This window comes from Ochotona curzoniae, unplaced genomic scaffold (genome assembly GCF_017591425.1).
Source record: "Ochotona curzoniae isolate NIBS_2020 unplaced genomic scaffold, NIBS_Ocur_1.0 contig_2723, whole genome shotgun sequence".
Lineage (NCBI taxonomy): Eukaryota > Metazoa > Chordata > Mammalia > Lagomorpha > Ochotonidae > Ochotona > Ochotona curzoniae.
Window position 1 is genome coordinate 23,721,766 of NW_024465573.1, and position 17,768 is coordinate 23,739,533.

At 58.3% G+C, this 17,768-nt stretch overlaps 1 protein-coding gene across 4 annotated transcripts; it reads left to right on the plus strand.

The window, feature by feature from the left end:
* The first annotated feature begins 1,019 nt into the window (after nucleotides 1-1,019).
* On the plus strand, nucleotides 1,020-16,270 carry SIDT2 (SID1 transmembrane family member 2). 4 transcript variants are annotated; one of them, XM_040977001.1, is made up of 27 exons: nucleotides 1,020-1,764; nucleotides 2,995-3,116; nucleotides 3,382-3,546; nucleotides 3,647-3,692; nucleotides 3,965-4,066; nucleotides 4,179-4,262; nucleotides 5,032-5,131; nucleotides 5,303-5,368; nucleotides 6,296-6,389; nucleotides 6,707-6,759; nucleotides 7,079-7,090; nucleotides 7,342-7,413; nucleotides 7,561-7,633; nucleotides 8,683-8,779; nucleotides 9,098-9,171; nucleotides 9,272-9,338; nucleotides 9,708-9,781; nucleotides 9,892-10,015; nucleotides 10,425-10,542; nucleotides 10,986-11,122; nucleotides 11,349-11,457; nucleotides 12,458-12,534; nucleotides 12,651-12,697; nucleotides 12,971-13,076; nucleotides 13,628-13,738; nucleotides 14,640-14,753; nucleotides 14,849-16,270. In XM_040977001.1, exons 1-27 carry the CDS (start codon nucleotides 1,582-1,584, stop codon nucleotides 14,909-14,911), a joined length of 2,490 nt encoding a protein of 829 aa, XP_040832935.1. In that variant the 5' UTR covers nucleotides 1,020-1,581; the 3' UTR covers nucleotides 14,912-16,270. The 4 variants fall into 4 exon arrangements, with proteins under 4 accessions (XP_040832935.1, XP_040832934.1, XP_040832931.1 ...); XM_040977000.1 differs by having other exon boundaries at nucleotides 7,561-7,632; nucleotides 8,661-8,779; XM_040976997.1 differs by lacking the exon at nucleotides 7,079-7,090 and adding an exon at nucleotides 7,804-7,866 and having other exon boundaries at nucleotides 7,561-7,632; nucleotides 8,661-8,779.
* Nucleotides 16,271-17,768: the final 1,498 nt, after the last annotated feature.

The window sequence follows — 17,768 nt, forward strand, 5'->3', positions numbered from 1 at the left end:
GCCCTTTGCAGTTATCAGTGACACTGACCTCCAAGCTCACATTGTTAGAAACCAACTCCACAGCAGCAAACAATGCCTGCATGGATTACAGAATTCTTCAGCAGGGTGGTGTACATGCAAAGGAAGGTGGGACGGCCTTCAGGTGGTTTGTAGAGACAGCCTCTGGGCTCCGCCATGCAGCAGGAAATTCCTTGTGGCCCTGCCAGCAGTGGAACAGTTCTCCACACCCCTTCCCTGTGTGTCCTCCACAGCCACCGCAGGGACCCCAGCAATTAGCAGGAAGCTGGATGGAAAAGGAGAGTGCCAAGCCTGAAACTGGTACCTACATGGGATGCCTGCGTCACAGGCGGTGCTGGCTTAACGTGCTGCACCACCACACCAGCCCTTCATTTGAACTTCCTAAACATTATGGTCCCACATATTTTATGTCTGTCTTCCTTAGCATAAAGCCCTGGAAGTGGTGTTACTCTATCAAAGCTCTTCAAGTCTCTTGAAAACAGCGCCAAACAGGTTCCTAGAAAGGTTTTCTCCATGTAGTCCTGGAGGCCACTCTCTCTGCAGCCTTCTCTGGGAAAGCTGGGAGCCCCGGCCCGTGCAGCAAGAGGGTTGAGGCTGGGGTGCCCCGCGGTTCTGCCTCAGTTTTCCCTGTTTCCTAGTTCCCTGAGTCCTTTATTTAAGGTCTCAGGAGAAAAAAAAAAAAAACTGGAGCGTGAAGGAAGTGCTGAGTAAAGAGGGAGTGAAAACGGAGGAGGCAAGATAGTACTGGATGGGGATGGGGCGGATCTCTGGGAGTTGAGGGAATTCGTCCACGGGAACCCAACACGTGGGCATGCTTCCAAAGAGAACCTCCAGAGGTGGCAGGGTGACGAAGAGAGGAGGCGGCAGTAATTCCAAGCCCGAGGGCCTGCAGCCCCTTTAAAGGCCCGACCGGGACCGGGCCCTTTAAATCCGTGTCAGTTTTCCCTGACGTCATGGGCGGGGCAGCCGTCCCGCTGTTGACCGCCCGGCCCAGCCGCGTTCTCGCTCGAGTTGCGAGCGCCGGGGCCGCCGCGTCCGCCCGCGCTTAAAGGGCCCGCGTCCCGGAAAAACTCGCGGGCCAGCCCGGCGTCCAGTCGCATCCAGCCATCACGCCCCTCACCCTCCCGCCTCTCCCCCGGCGCGGCGGCCGCGGCCGGACGATTCCCCTCCCCTTTCTCGGCGTCTCCGGGCTCCCGGCAACCAGCGCCCCTGCGTTCTCACGGCCCCGGGCCGGGGTGTGTGCGGGGGGCAGTGCGGTTTGCAGGGTCTCGGGGACGTGCTCGGGTCCCTGGCGAGCTGGGACCCCCCCAGCCCGTCGTTCGCTCCCCTTCCCCTTCCCCTTCCCTTTCCCCTTCCCCGTGGCCCTCTCCCCGCCGGCCGAGCGGCTCCTGGGAGGGAACGTTTCCTAATCTCGGCCCGGGGTTAAAGTTCTGGTCCTGGTGAGATGCTGGAAGCTGCGGCCGCGGCCGCCACCCGTCCCGGAGGTGTCCAGTCGCCCGCCGCCGCCTGCACCGCCGCCGCCGTCAGCAGCAGCAGCACCAGCACCGCCGCCCTGCCGGGGCCATGTTCGCTCTGGGCTTGGCCTGCCTGGTGCTCTCGGTGGCCCCCGTCGACAGCCATCTGGGGGCCCTGGGGCCCAAGAACGTGTCGCAGAAAGACGCCGAGTTTGAGCACACCTACGTGGACGAGGTCAACAGCGAGCTGGTCAACATCTACACCTTCAACCACACTGTGACCCGCAACCGGGTGAGGGCTGGGGCAGGCTGGGGGTTGCGATTCTGCCCACCACCCTGCCCTTTTCCAGAGGGACCCCCTCCACCTTTGACGAGCCCCGCCGCTGGGGTCCGGGGGCCCACCTGAGAGCTGGAACCCCCTTCCCTTGCCAGCAGTGTTTGGGCAGTTTAAGTTGCCTCCCTCCTTCTCATCTTCTTTTGGACCCCTGGTGGCCTGGCCCTTTCTCGCCCCACCCCTGCATCCCCGGGATTCCCTTGCATCTGGCAGCTCTGGTGGCTGGGTGGAAGCTGGCTCCCGGACTGGCCGAGACACCCCCATGGGATGGACTGAAGAGTCCAGACTGCAAGGCCTTGCCTGAGCAAGTTGCAGTCACCACTCCCCACCCCAGCCAGGGAAGATGAGTGCCCATCGTGCCAGCCCCTCTTCCTGCCAGGGGAAGCCAGCTGGCCTTGTAAGTGTTGGGTGCCAGCGATAAAGCCAGCCACAGGAGGACAGCTTGTCCACCTCGCCCTGACTTTTCTTTCTGTGCCTCCCCGTCAGAGTTGCCCAATTACTAGGTCTGGACAATCTGGCTCTCTTCCCCCGACCCATGTCCCAGGCAGAGCTGAGATTGGGCACGATTGGTGCCCTCAGATTGAGGATTACTACTATTATTGTTTTAATTCTCCAGGATGAGGCAGCGTTGGTGTTCCACAGTGCCTTGTTCTGTGAAGTTTGGTCTTATGCTTGAGTCCTTGCTGATTTCCATGATCTGGGCACACACCCAAAGCTGCTGCAGCCTCTACCCGTTGGGGAAGTGCTGCCCCAGCCCTCCTTGGTGTGGCTGTCAGCAGTGTTCTAGCAAAGGGGAGACTGGGATGCAGAGATGGGAAAGGCTTCCCTTCTTCTGGTCAGACTCGAGGCCACAGGTGACTCGCACGATTCCCCCGCCCTGCCCCTGTGAGTTGTAGTTGTGGAACTGGAGTTTCCTGGGCCACAGGAGGGTTGATGGAGGAGTATGAGTCTGCGTAAGAGTCTGGGCATCCTGGGCACATGGTTAGCAACCCGGTGTCCTGTTCAGGCTCCCAAGGTCTCCATTGGGTTCCTGTGGCTTGGGTCCTCTTGTCCAGGAGCTGGCCTCTGCCGTAAGCCTCGCCTCTCGCTCCTCCCTGGCGGGGGATCGCCCTGGCTCCCCAGCCAGGCCAGGGTGGCTTCCAGGCTTGGTGGACAGGTGCTTGAGGCAGGGGGCCTTGTCGTCCACAGACAGAAGGCGTGCGTGTGTCTGTGAACATCCTGAACAAGCAGAAGGGTGCGCCGCTGCTGTTTGTGGTCCGCCAGAAGGAGGCCGTGGTGTCCTTCCAGGTGCCCCTAATCCTGCGAGGGCTGTGAGTAGGCCGTGGGCGTCAGGGAGGGGGGAGCCAAGGCCAGGCCATGTCTGCGGTTTCACCCAGGAGCACAAGCTGCCCCCCAGCATCTCTTCCCCACTCCCTGAGCCAGGAGACTGACTAAGGGCATGAGGGCCAACCCCACCCTGTGCGGGCCTGGAGTGGAGGTGGGGTTGAGAACAGATTAGGTGGGAGGATTGGGGTCTCTCATTCCTCTGGAGGGGCAGGCCAACCCCACATACTGACACTCTGCTTTGGGCCCCAGGTATCAGCGCAAGTACCTCTACCAGAAGGTGGAGCGGACACTGTGTCAGCCCCCCACCAAGAATGAGTCGGAAGTCCAGTTCTTCTATGTGGACGTGTCCACCCTGTCGCCCGTCAACACCACCTATCAGCTGCGTGTCATCCGGATGGACAACTTTGTGCTCAGGTCTGCCCAGGGAGGAACTGAGAAGATATGGGGCCTGGCCGTCCCCCCACCCCCTGGGGACCCCTGGGAGTGACCGTGGGGGCTCTTCTGTGTCCTGCAGGACGGGGGAGCAGTTCAGCTTCAACACCACCGCAGCGCAGCCCCAGGTGAGAGAGCTCCCTGTTGACCTTGCCTTATGATCGGAGGCATGGGGATGCTGAACCGTGAGAGCAGGGGTGGTCAGTGGCCTAGCCTGAGACTTCCAAATTGGTTGTGCTCCGCAAGGGACCCTCATGACACTAAAGAGACTTGGGGTGCGGCTGCCGTCCTTTTTGCTCTGTCTCAGGCACCATCCTGAGTGCCCATCTGTCGATGGGAATGGGATACATCCAGTGCAGAATTCCAGATGGGTCTCTTCCTGCCCTTCCTGTGCCCTCAGTACTTCAAGTATGAGTTCCCGGAGGGAGTAGACTCGGTGATTGTCAAGGTGACCTCCAACAAAGCCTTCCCCTGCTCAGTCATCTCCATCCAGGATGTCCTGGTAAGTTACCTATCCTTTTGCTCATACCCTCCAGCAGGGAGCAGAGCCGCTAAGGAGAGGAGACAGACTTAGGTCCTTCCTAACAACTGCCTTTCCTTTCCTTCCTCTGCAGTGCCCCGTTTATGACCTGGACAACAATGTAGCCTTCATCGGCATGTACCAGACTATGACCAAGAAGGCAGCCATCACTGTGCAGGTAGCGCATGCACCCTCCTCCCCACCTCCTAGTACTAGTACAAGCTGCGGCTGGCCCCTCCAGGCCCTGTGATTTTGGGTCCCTGGATGCCTGTAGAGTTGTCTTTTAAGTGAGGAGAGGAAAAGGGCCTCAGGGCAGTGGCCGTGTTGGAAGCTACCTTAACAAGACCACGCCCTGTTCTAGGGGCAGGGAGGGGGCAACCTTGTGTTCCACTGCAACATCAAGCCTTGGGACCAGCAGGACAACATGGCAGCTCCACGTTTTCTCCTGGCTGATGCTGAGCCTGACCCATGTGGGACATGCACGTGTTTTCCTGCCTGGTTGTGGTGTAGATGTGGGCTCCGGGTCACCGGAACCAACTCCTGCTAAGAGCCAGGCTCACTTATCACCCTGGCTATCCTTTTATGCTTAGTCTCCTGGTGACCCTAACTTCACTGAACCTGTTGTCCCTCACAGGGACAGCAAGTCAAGGTTCCTAATGGGCATTAAGTAAGATCACACGTGTAGCAGCCAGCAGCCTCCGACTGTCCTCCATGTGGCTCACTTGGCAGCCTATGGCAGCAGGGGCCACACTTCCAGCTGTCCTGCCACTTCCTCACAGTACATTCAGTAAATCTAGCTCTGCTCACCAAACACACATGTACACGTGTGCATATACACACATTAAAAAAAGTGAAGTTCAGCATGTTGCCTGGCCCAGAGTGTTCAGAAAAGGATGGGGGTGGTGAGGTCTAGAGGTGACAATGATGATGTCTGTTGTGTCCGGCAGCGTAAAGACTTCCCCAGCAACAGCTTTTACGTAGTAGTGGTGGTAAAGACGGAAGACCAGGCCTGCGGGGGTTCCTTGCCTTTCTACCCTTTTGTGGAAGGTACATTTTGTGCCCTGGGCCTGGTCAGGCTGGGCGGGGGAGGGCCCGGTGGCTTCTTGGAAGACAGAGGAGCCTGAATGGCTGGCAGGTGGACACTCCCGGGCCTGGTTCAACACCTCCAGCCAGGCTGCAGGCAAGCACTTCTCAGCCTGTTTGATGTTTTCCTTCCAGATGAACCGGTCGATCAAGGGCACCGCCAGAAAACTCTGTCTGTGCTGGTGTCACAGGCAGTCACGTGTGAGTGTGGGTGGCTGGGGAGGGGTAACGAATCTTTGTGGCTTCCCTCACCTCCGTTCTAACCATGATGGGGGTAGTTCTCTGAACAGGAAGGGTGGTGGAGGAAAGAGCCTGGCAAAGGATGTGGGGTTTGAAGGCCTCCAGATGGGGAGGGCTGGGAGGTGAATGCTCATGCAGGGTGATGCACAGCACATGTCTGAAGAATGGACAGCTAAATCTCTCCCCCACCGCCACCACTCGATGGCACTGTCATTTTCCTGGCCCTTGTTTCCCTGTTTCTCTACTGGGGGTAACAGACTCTGTCCCATGAGTCTCACACAGTTGTGAGGTTTAGCACAGTATTAGTAGGAAAGTCCTGGGCCCATTGCCAGTGCCTGATAAATATTTACTAAATGATTTAACAGGGCCTTTTATAAACTGGGAAAATAAGAGATAAAAATAAGGATTGTGATAGGAGGACGAAGAAGCTGCCTCTCCTGTACAGGTTATTGATTCAACAAATATTTGTTGAGTTCCTCCTGCTAGACCTGGGCCCGGGTCCTTAGGGAGCTCCTGTGCAGAGAGGCAGGGAGGCTGTTGCTGTGCAGAGGGGCTATGATGGACCAAGGACAGCTCCCCCAGGGACCAGGAAGCCTTCTCAGAGGGCCAGTCCCTGAGCTGTGGTTTGAAGATTCAAGAGGGAACTTTGAAGAAAGAGAGTGATAGAGGGAGGGACATGAACAAATATGATCATGTCCAAGGCTGGCCTACTAGTGCAAATGCCAGGGTGCCCTGGCTGGGACATTGCCCTGGAGGGGAAACGAGGTGAGAGATGGGGCTGGGCAGGGATGTCAGGTTACCATAGCCCTTGGGGCCCACCGTGGGCTGTGCTGGGAGGTCTGGATGCCTTATGTTCACCTTCCTGCTTCCTTCCTCCACTCCCCACAGCCGAGGCCTATGTTGGTGGGATGCTCTTTTGCCTGGGTATATTTCTCTCTTTCTACCTGCTGACTGTCCTCCTGGCCTGCTGGGAGAACTGGAGGTAAAGTGAAACTGGTGGGCTGTACCCAAGTATGGGGCAAGAGTGTGTGGGAAAGGTGGTGTGGCAGAACCTATACAGGGGCTGAGCAAGCCACACTACCCATTGGCAGAGGAAGGCAGGATTCTGTTAGGGTCTGTGATCCATGGTCCTCCCCTCTGGAAAACAATCCCCCTCTCCATCTTTGTCCCAAGTCGAGAAGCCCCCACACTGCCCCCAGCCTGGGACCCAGGGCAGAGGACAAGGCTAGAAAGGTGACAGCATACAAGGCAGGCCTTGTCCTGGCCCTTGTGGGCAGCTTCTGGCTTCTGTCCCCACAGGCAGAGGAAGAAGACCCTGTTGGTGACCGTGGACCGAGTCTGCCCCGAAAGTGGTACCTGCAGGGGTCCTGGGCCAATGGGCTGGGGGCTTAGTGTTTGTAAGAGAAGGTGATGGGCAGGTCCCCTGGGCTTGGTGGGTAGCTTCCGGGCCTTCCTGTAGGAAGTCCCATGCTGCAGGTGGACTAGGGCTGGGCACCATGCGGGAAACTCAGGGGAGCTGTCCTTCTGTAGCTCTGGTTACACTTTCCTGGCCACCTCAGGCAATGCAGCTCACAGTCTCTGGGATTATTAACTTCTCCCATTCTTCTCTCCCCTGCCCGCACCACATGCTCTCTTTCTGTCCTCCCTCCTGCTTGGAACCTTCTCTCTCAGCCTCTCTCCTTGGTAAGCTCCAGGTGCTGGGGGTGGGAGTGGCGAAGCCCAGGGGTCCCAGGCAGGCCTGATGTTTCTGTCCTTGCTCCTGATTACTTCCATGCATCAGTGTGTTGGCCTTGCTGTCTGTACAGGGGACACAGGGCTGGGTGCCTGTTCTTTGCTGTCCTCGGGGCTGTCTTCCCTGGCTTCTACGTTCTCTTCTCGCCCGTGTTCCCAGGACTAAGGGGACCTTGGCTGTTTTTTTTTTTCTTTTGCTACAGGTCATCCTCGGGTCCTAGCTGATTCCTTTCCTAGCAGGTTCCCATATGAGGGCTACAACTATGGCTCCTTTGGTATGTGTGATACCCAGGGTTGCGCTTACCCCACTTACCACCTCATCTCCTAAGAGCTGTGTGCCCTGGCTGCTGGGCAGGGCAGGACCCTTTGGGATGTGCTCCAGGATCCCTCCTGTGCACCTCACCACATGCCATTCCCCACAGAGAGTGGCTCAGGATCCACGGATTGCCTGATTGACAGTAGTGGCACCGGGGACCTCTCCTACGGGTACCAAGGTGAGTGAGCCATCAGGGAGGGGCTGTGTTGGTGCAGGGCTGGTGATGGCTGGGTGAACATCCTGGTGGGCAGTCGCCTCCTCTGCCAGGTGTGCTGTTCTCTTGCCCTCTCCTCCCTCATCCTTCCATCCTTGGCCTCAGTTCCCCGGTAACTTTCCCTTTCCTTTGAAGGGCTCGACCAGTTCAAGCGACGCCTCCCCTCTGGCCAGATGCGGCAGCTGTGCATTGCCATGGGTAGATGTGGGGAGGGAGTGGGGCCGCTCTGCCAATCAGCTGCTGCAGGGGCAGTTGATAGGAGCTCACCGGCTCCCGGGCCAGAAAGCTGCTCTGTGCATGGCTTCCCCATCTAATGCCAGCGGCCGCCAGCTCTCATGTATCCTGAGATAGGCAGGTACTGGCCCCTGATGCTAGTGTTGTGGCCCCTCTGCCAGCCCCAGGCCGCGTGTTCTCACTGGTTGGCTGTCCTCTTTGCCAGCATGCCTTCATTCCCTGGCCTGCAGAGCCAGGATCTGTGGACCTGGGCAGCGCAGTCTGGCCCCTGGGAGAAGCTTTGGAAGGCAAGAGGCCAAAGTAGAGTGCGGGTCCTCCTGCTCTTGCCTGCAGACCAGACCCTCCGAGTGGGTAACCCAGCAGGGGCCATGACCATGTCTTCTCAGAATACACAGGGCTTGGCACCTTCTAATCAGCTCGACTTGCCGAATTCCATCCTGTTGCTTTTGCTGGGACCCGGAGTCTGCTCCACGCCCTGGCCTGATGGGCCCTTGTTCACCCAGGGCAGACAGGAGCAGGGCAGAGCCGGAGTGGTCTCTGGCATAGCCCACCCACATGCCCTCGTAAGACATAGGAGTGACCCAATAGCTCCTGCCAACATCTGAGTTCCAGTCTGTCTCTGCTCAGAACCCCAGCCTCCAATACGCCTTTACCCTTCCCCTCCCGCCTCATAATTGTAACAATTGCCTCCAATGGGTGGGGACAAACCTGGGACTTCTTGTCCACCAACACAACAACTCCTTCCTGGTCCTCTATAGACCGCCCTTTTGACCCTGTTGCTGCTCGGCCACGGCTGGACTCCATGAGCTCCGTAGAGGAGGATGACTACGACACCTTGACCGACATCGATTCAGACAAGAATGTCATCCGTACCAAGGTCTGACAGTGTGTGGGTGTAGCCCGGGTGGGGCTTTGCCAACCAAGGGACACTGTACATTAGGCCCAATCAAGTCCCCGCTAGTGTGCTATTTTAGAATGGAGGGAGAAGCCAGCTCCACAGCCAGCATCTTGAAGCTGCAATGGCCCAAGGCTCTGGGGCTAACGAAGCACAACAGCGGGGCAGGAGGGCCTGGGCCCCTGCCTACCTACGATTGGGCGTGTAGGAGGGAAGCCCTGTTTATCTACCTCGCGCCCTGGCTCGGGAAGGGTTTCTCCCAGCTGGCAGGAAAATGGGGCTCACTGCAGCTTCTTCCAGCAATACCTGTACGTGGCTGATCTAGCACGGAAGGACAAGCGCGTCCTGCGCAAGAAGTACCAGATCTATTTCTGGTGAGTGGTTCCTGTGTGGCACGGCATTCCTATCCCCCCGGGCGGCAGGCTGTATGCAGCTCCTCCTGCCCACCTCACTTTGTGCCCACTCCCTGCACAGGAACATCGCCACCATTGCTGTCTTCTACGCCCTTCCCGTGGTGCAGCTGGTGATCACCTACCAGACGGTGAGGACACGTAGGGCCCAGGGCCCTGGAGCCTGCGTGGGTCTTAGAAGGGTCTCAGGCCCTGGTTTTAAGCCCCAGCTCTACCATGCCATGCCCTGCCCAGTGCCCCCTGGGCTAATCTCTTCACCTCCCCGAATATCAGTTCCTCATCTGCAAACTGGAGACAACTTCAACCCAGTTGGGGGCAGCCCCTGCTCTAGAAGTCATGGAGACAATGCAGCCAGAGTTCTGTGACTTTACCCTGGTTTCCGGTCTCAATACAACCTGCTGTAGGGCCAGCACTTTCAGTCACATGGTTTGCTGTGGTGGCACACTTGGGTGACACACTTGGGCAGGGCCCTTCAACAGTTTCACTGCCTGTTCACACAGGTGGTGAATGTCACAGGCAATCAGGACATCTGCTACTACAACTTCCTATGCGCCCACCCACTGGGCAACCTCAGGTGGGGATCTGGCTGGGAGTGGTGGTGGGGGTTCCCAGGGCCCCCTTCTCCACTGGGCAAGGGCTTTGTGATCGCCTGCCAAGGCCAGCATGTGTTGTTGCTCCCTCTAGCGCCTTCAACAACATCCTCAGCAACCTGGGGTATATCCTGCTGGGGCTGCTGTTCCTGCTCATCATCCTGCAACGTGAGATCAACCACAACCGGGCCCTGCTGCGCAATGATCTCTATGCCCTGGTGAGCCCACGCCCGCTTGCCTGCCCGCCTGCCTGCCCGCCTGCCCGCCAGCGAGCATGCCCACCCACCCACCCACCTGTCTGCCCCCCACCCATCTGCCCACCTGTCTGCCCCCCACCCATCTGCCCACCTGTCTGCCTGCCCACCTGCCTGCCCTCCCGGGCTGCAGCTTGGGCACACACCCAGAGCCTCAGCCTCAGGGCAGCCTTTCCAGCACACATGGCTGTATCCAGCCCCACCCATGCCCTAGCTGGGCCCAGCACTGCTCTATCCACTGCCCTGGCACACCCACACAGCACACATCCCTCCTGTTTCCCTCCTCCACTCCTCTCTCGTCCTTCCTCCCTTCCCACCTTGTCCTCCTGCCACTCCTCATTTCTCCTCCCTCCACCCTCCCCCTGCCTGACAGGAGTGTGGGATCCCGAAACACTTCGGCCTGTTCTATGCCATGGGCACTGCCCTGATGATGGAGGGGCTGTTGAGTGCTTGCTATCACGTCTGCCCCAACTATACCAACTTTCAGTTTGGTGAGTGAGGCCTCCCTCCACTGGGGCCCAGGACCCCAGCCCTCTGCCATTCCGGGTCACCCGCAGGATTCCCCCAGATGCAGCCCCGCCGGAAGCTCCCGGCTGGGTTGCCAGTATGCTGCCATAGCCACTTAGCCAGCAGACAGGAAAGGGCTGGAGATGTAGCTGCAATCCCCTGTGAGTGCCCATGAGTGCTGAGAGTCTAAAGGCTACACCCCCGCTCTCAGGCTGCCCACATGCCAAGACCTGAGTTAGCAGCAGGAGACTTGAGCCCCTGAATGCCAACCAGTGGTGTGGCAGGGCCAGTGAGAGTCTGAAGTTGGACCACCAGCCCAAAGTGGCTATAGTGAGACATCAGAGTTCTCCTTGCTCCCAAGTGCCAGCCTGTGAGTCCTCTGCCGGGCATCACCTGTGTGGCTCATACCCCCCGCTCCCTGTTCTAGACACGTCATTTATGTACATGATCGCCGGCCTGTGCATGCTGAAGCTGTACCAGAAGCGTCACCCAGACATCAACGCCAGCGCTTACAGCGCCTATGCCTGCCTGGCCATCGTCATCTTCTTCTCGGTGCTGGGCGTGGTAAGGGCCTGACCCACTCTGCCCTGCCTGTAGAAAGGTGCCCGTGCATTCATGCACCTGTGGGTGTGTGTACACACACACACACGCACACACCTTGCACCGAACTGGCCCACTGCTACCCATCCCCTGCAATAATCCCAGCCTAGCCCATCAGGGAGCCCTTGAAAGGGCAGCCCCTCACCCCTGCCCCCACTCCCCACCCCCCACCGCTATGGCTTCCCGACAGGTGTTCGGCAAAGGGAACACAGCCTTCTGGATCGTCTTCTCCATCATCCACATCACCTCCACGCTGTTGCTCAGCACGCAGCTCTATTATATGGGCCGCTGGAAGCTAGGTAAGGGCACCCCCAGGACAGCACGGGTCGGAAAGCAGGCTCTGTGGCCTCAGGCAAGTGGGTGCCTTGGAGGAATCACTGGGTGAGAACTGGCCAAGGCTATACATGTTACAAGGTGTGAGTGAGATCACACCAGACCTAAGGTTTTATTAAGGAGTCTTTATTAACCAAGCTTGGTGATAATGGAGCACACTAGAAATAGCAGATCACAAGTCCATATGGCAATCCAACCAATCATAATCCTACCAATCATAATCCCAAAAGGAATAAATGGTCATTATCCTTAAGTCCATCCATTAAGCTGAAGACCTATGTCCCAGCTTCCCTAACAATAGAAGTTATCCTAAGAGACATGCAAAGAATAATCTGGACACACTTACAAAGCTGCAGACATTCACCTTTCCCTGGCTTCTCTGCCCACATTCCATCACTGCTAGGCCTCACCTCTCCTGGAACTCCTGATAGTACACAGACCAGAAACAATGTTAATATAGCCATTGTCCCATCTAAGCAGGACACAGGGACCATGCTCAGGGGATTACTTGTCCTGGGTCAGCCAAGAGCCAAGGTGCCACAGTAACGGAAACACCTGACCAGAAAGAAAGAGCGAGCGAGCCCCGGCTTCATGGGCCTTTAAAGGGGCTTGTGAGGGGAGTGGTTACACAACAATGCAATACTGTCCCCTCTCAGTTGATAGGTGAATCACAGGTGGGCATGAGCGAATACCTAAGTGTTGTGAGTTAAGGAGTTAATTGGTACTCATCGAGATGGCCAGGAACAGGAACTGGGCCTGCAGCTAAAAAGACTAATTGGACTCATCTGCATCCAACATCCCCCCAGCCGAGTTAGGACATGGGGGGAAGAGTATACAAGGAGAGGTGCAGCTGAGAGAGCACTGGCTGCACTCCATAACATACATGGCTGGGTGGGACCAGGTTAGGGGTACAGCCAAGAAGAGCGCCCGCCACGCCTCCTCAACACCACACCCTTGTCCTCGCAGACTCCGGCATCTTCCGGCGCATCCTGCACGTGCTCTACACGGACTGCATCCGGCAGTGCAGCGGGCCCCTCTATGTGGTACCTGTCCCACTCCCCTGCCCTTCTGCCCCACTACAGGAACCCAGTGTAGGCACAAGGCCTTGCTGCTTCCTGTCTGCCCCTCCCTTAGTCCCTGTGTCTGTTCCTCCCTCTAGGACCGCATGGTGCTGCTGGTGATGGGCAACATCATCAACTGGTCCCTGTGAGTGTGTTCACTGGCTGCCCCCTGGGCTGCCCAAGGCAGTGGGGTCAGAGTGGGAAGGGGGCACAGCCGGGTGCTTGGCCAGCACTAACTGCCTCCAGGACGGGGAGAGCTTTCAACACTGGGTATACAGAATGGGGGCTGAGGAGCAAGATGTTGATCCCTGGGCTTCTGGAATCTTCCATGGGCCTCTGACCCCAGCCCCACAGCATGCTAGGGGTCAGTGGGAAGACCTTTGTTCAGCTGCCTTGAGCTCCTCCTCCCCCTCACCAGGGCTGCCTATGGGCTCATCATGCGCCCCAATGACTTCGCCTCCTACCTGTTGGCCATTGGCATCTGCAACCTGCTGCTGTACTTTGCCTTCTACATCATCATGAAGGTGAATGGGGAAGACCCGAAGCTCGGCTCAGTCAGCCACTCTGTTTTGGGGAGAGAGTTGGGTGTGAACCGTCTGGGCAGCAGAGAGACGGAGTGACAGTTTTGCTGTCTGTCTGTGCCAGTGAAGCCTGAGGAGGGAGGGCCAGGCTCCGTGTACCTTGGAGACATTGCCCTGCCCTTGGAGGGGCCCATGAGGCTGCATTGAGGGTTCCTGTCCTCGCAGAAGGGCTGGGGGACGGGGCTCCCTGAGGGTGTGGGGGCCTGGAACCTCTGAGGTCCCATGAGAGGACCCCGTAAGTGGGGATCACCCCAGGCCAAAAGTCTTGGCTGGCATACAATTCTGGGCTCAGGAAGGAGGATACCATGCGGCTAGCGTGGGAATAGATGGAGCCCCGTGGCCATCCTGGGTGCCAGGAATGCAGGGTTTCCTAAAAGCCAAGCCCTGCCAGCCTAGGAAAACACTGGGGAGGTCGGAGCAAGGATAGGGAAGGCACCAGCCGGGCCAGGCCTTCACACTCCTGCCCCCGTCCTCTTTCCCTGTTATCCCTGCAGCTCCGCAGCGGGGAGAGGATCAAGCTGATCCCCCTGCTGTGTATCGTGTGCACGTCTGTGGTCTGGGGCTTTGCACTCTTCTTCTTCTTCCAGGGCCTCAGCACCTGGCAGGTGAGTGGCTCTTCCCAAGCAAATTCGGGAGACACAGCGCTCTCCAGGCTGCTCTCACTCAGTCGTCTTCACATGCCAGCCTCATGGCATGTCTGGTTGGGGCAGAGGCAGCTGAGGCTCAGAGAGGCAAACCGTAAGAGCCTCGAGCTCAGCTGTCCTTGACCTGTGCTATGTGTGATGGCCAGTTGGGGTGGCAGGGACAATGCGGGAATGGGTTTTAAGTGCCGGCCCTCTGCCGAAGGGCTCTGTCTAGGGCATACTGCCGGGAAATGTGTGGCTAGGGTGAGGAGGCACTGACTGTGTGGCTGGATTTGATTCTGTGACCAGAGCCAAGTGGGACAATGGTCTCTGCTGTTGAGCCACTCAGCCTGGTTAGCGAGGATAAGAGGGCAGAGCGTGCTATGCCTTACTGTTGACACCCAGAGACAGAGCTAAAGGGCGCAGTTGAGGCAGGACACGGGCAGTGGACCGGGACCTGAGCACAGAGGCTGGTGAGGTCACTGGTTTAGGCATACCTGGAAAGCTTCCTTGAGGTGGCAGGGGTGGTTTGTGGGCAGAGTGTGACCTGCCAGTTGAACTTTGGAACAAACGGCAAACTCAACGCCCTGTAAGGGCAGGAACAGCACCCACGTTAGAACAGCAGGCTGGGAGGCCTTGGCCAGCATCTGCAGGCCTCTCCAGGTCACGACTACCACCTCTGATCACAGGGAGTAGGGGGCGCGGGAGAATCCAGAAAGACAGCCTACAGGGTCAAGAAGAGCTTGGGAGGCAGAGGGGGACTTGGTGACCACGGCCATTTCCTAGTCAGCGGGGCTTTCCTGCCTGGGACTGGGCAACCAGGGTCTGGCCCTGGTCCGGCCAGCGCAGGGGTCAGTGGGCTGTTGTCCTGGTTCACCCCCAGAAAACCCCAGCAGAGTCGAGAGAACACAACCGAGACTGCATCCTCCTCGACTTCTTTGACGACCACGACATCTGGCACTTCCTCTCCTCCATCGCCATGTTTGGGTCCTTCCTGGTATGTGGCTGGGGGCAGCCCAAGGCTGGGCATGGTGCAGCCACAGAATGTGCCTCTGCCTGCACCTCACCCTGTGTCCCCCCGCCTACCTTCAGGTGTTGCTGACGCTGGACGACGACCTGGATACCGTCCAACGTGACAAGATCTATGTCTTCTAGGAACCCAGCCCTCTGCTTCACCTCAGGGGGCTCTGAGCCCCCCGTGTCACCTGCCGGTTGCCCCTATAATGCAAGGGGTATGCATCCCAGGTCCCACTGCCTGGGAATGGACAGTGGCAGGACAGCAAGGTTCAAGGCCAGGCCTGGCCCAGGACAGTCATGGGTGCCACTGAACCTTATGGCCTTGAGCTCTGCTGGAGAGGAGGAGGCTTGCCCCACAGCTCCCCTCATCCCACCCTAAAATCCCCAATGTGGGCCAAACTGCTGCTTTCTTCTCAGTGTTCGGGCCTGCATGGCCCCCATCCTTGGGCTCTCCGTTTGTCCCTGTGCAGAAGGCAGGAGGGACAGCAGCCTCCTCCCATTCCATGCCTGGCATCCCGCAGTCCTTGCCCTCCTCCGCAGCCTGGGAATCTAACTCCTTCCTTCCACGCTCACGCTCCAGGACCCTGGCATGGGACCTGATGTTCTGTCCTGCCCCGGGGCCCCACTTGTGTATGGGCTGCACTTGGCCACCATGGCTACCAGCCCACTCCGTAGCCAGGAAGGGTGAGTGTGTGAACTCTTGGGATTTGGCTTGCTGGTGCCAGGCACTGGGTGCAAGGTGCCCTGGGCACGGCCCTCCTCTCTCTGATTCGTGCCCAAGGATACCCATCCGTCCAAGCAACAAGGGTCTGCCCACCTGCAGGAGGTGACCAAGAGGGCCTAGATTCAAGCTTGACCTCCTCAAGCTGTCCCCAGGATTGGAAGGAGAAGCCCCTCACCCCTTCCCTTCCCCGAATCCTGCCAAACCCCAGCTGGGGACCTTTCAGTGCCATTGACACTGCCCATGAATGTCACGAGGCCACGGAGGGCCCACGTGAAGGGCCTAGGCCCTCCTGCCTCCTCCATGTGCATGGGAGCTCCAGTGTCTGCCTTAGAAGGGGGGCTTCAGGAAGGGGCCCACTACTAGCCCCTGGGGCCTGATCTCAGACCCATTCTAGGATCCGGGGCTGGCTTCTGAGTTTCTGCCAGTCCTGAGCCAAGTTCTGTGTTAGTCACATACGTGTGTACATACAAAGCCTTGTGGTTTACATGGAGTCGCTCCCAGCCTGGGCCCCATGGCTGCCCTCCCTCCACCATGCAGTCCATTCCAGATGCCAATGGTGGGGGGAGGTGGCGTCAGGCCTCCACCTTGGCAGGGGGGCAGGCAAGGTGGGCTTCACTCTGCCAGACTTGTTCTTATATCCCTCCTTGGGCCGGGGAAAGGGATATAAGAACTGGGGTCTTTTCCCAGGACCCCTTTTTACGTCCTTTCACGTTGCAGTTGCATTTCTGTTTTCTATGAATGCATTTAATAAAGAGGAGCAGTGCATTTCTCTAGCCTCGTGTGCTCTCCTGCACTGGGTGGAGGTGCTGAGTGTCAGGTGGAGAGGTGGGCCTTGGGCTTCCTCCTGCCCCAGCTGAGGTCATCCCACCAGGAACTGCAGCTCCTGGCTTCCCCTGAGGTGTTTTGCCCCACCTGAAGCAGCAGCACATTCCCCAGGGGTCTGCTCTGTGCTTGGAACACAGCCTGAGATTCCCTGAACAGCATCCTCTGCCCGCCTGCCAGAATCTGGCTTCCCTGAGAGCTTCCTGACTTGACAGGCTGGTGGCAGTTTCCTCCACTAGTCAGGCGGCAAGGCAGCCAAAGGTGGTGAGCAGGAGGCTGGGTGGGCAAGGCGTTGCTGAAAATTATGGCAGACTGAAATAACTCCTGGGAGATAAATTTGTTTCAGCAGCCCTGGGAAGGGCAAAGTGGGGGCGGGAGGGGGAATAGCAGGAATCCTGAATTCAAGACAACCTGGGGTCCAGAAGGAGGTTGGTTGGCTTGTCTCTCCAGTTCTGCTCTCTGCTGTTCCCTTCAAGCGCCACACGGAGGCGCTGTGGCTTCACATGAGCCAGGCTAGTGGCAGGTGGAGCTTCTGAGGTGGGCTTGGCTTCCTCCCTCTGGGGTGTTGACTGACTCAGGCTTGGGGCGTTACTGGGGGGGTGAAGGGTGTGTGTGTGTGTTTGACTGACTCAGGCTTGGGGTGCCACTGGTGTGTGTGTGTAAAGTGCTGTGGCCTACCTACCTGGCTTCTGGAGCTTCCCACCCTCTTCTCAAGTCCTGTCAGGCCTTAAAGACCCCTCGGGATAGGAGCTGGGGCTCACCTGGCTGTCATGGACTCTCCAGTCACACCCTTTTGGTAAAGCACCTATCTGAAGCCCCACCCCGACCCCGCTACAGAGAGCTGCCTGCAACCAGGGCAGAGCTGGAGTGGCAGCATCTGAGAGAGGGTCTGCGTGAGTAGTCTTGCCACTCTTCCCGCACTTTGCAGGGAGCCACACTCGGCCTCGGTTTCTTCATCCGTAAAATGGAGCTGTGACTGCGCTCCACAGTATATCTGTGTTAGAGCAAGTGTCTGCAGGAGCACCTGCATGAAAGTACAGTTGTCATCTCTGATCAGAGCTAAAGCTCCTCCGGGCAGTGGGTGCTTGGCTTGTCCCCCACAAGCCTCTGGGCTCCCCAGTTCCTTGAGTCACTCCTCCAAACTCCTGAACTCCACCTCCCCTCAGACCTGGGGGCAGGGAGCAGCCCCAAGTCCGAACAGCAGCTGGGAAGGCTTTCGTGGTCCTGCCCATAAAAGGCGCTTCCCGGCGGCTCCCCGCAGCCCCGCAGTCCCGCCCCGCCGGCTCCATCACCAAAGCATGCAGAGAATGTCTCGGGCAGCCCCCGGCAGACTGCTCCAACTTGGTGTCTTTCCCCAAATATGGAGCCTGAGTGCAGTCACTGCGGGGCTGGGGGTGGGGAGTCCAGCCGGTTTCCTCCTTGCAGGGGGGGGGGGGGGCCTTGGGCGAG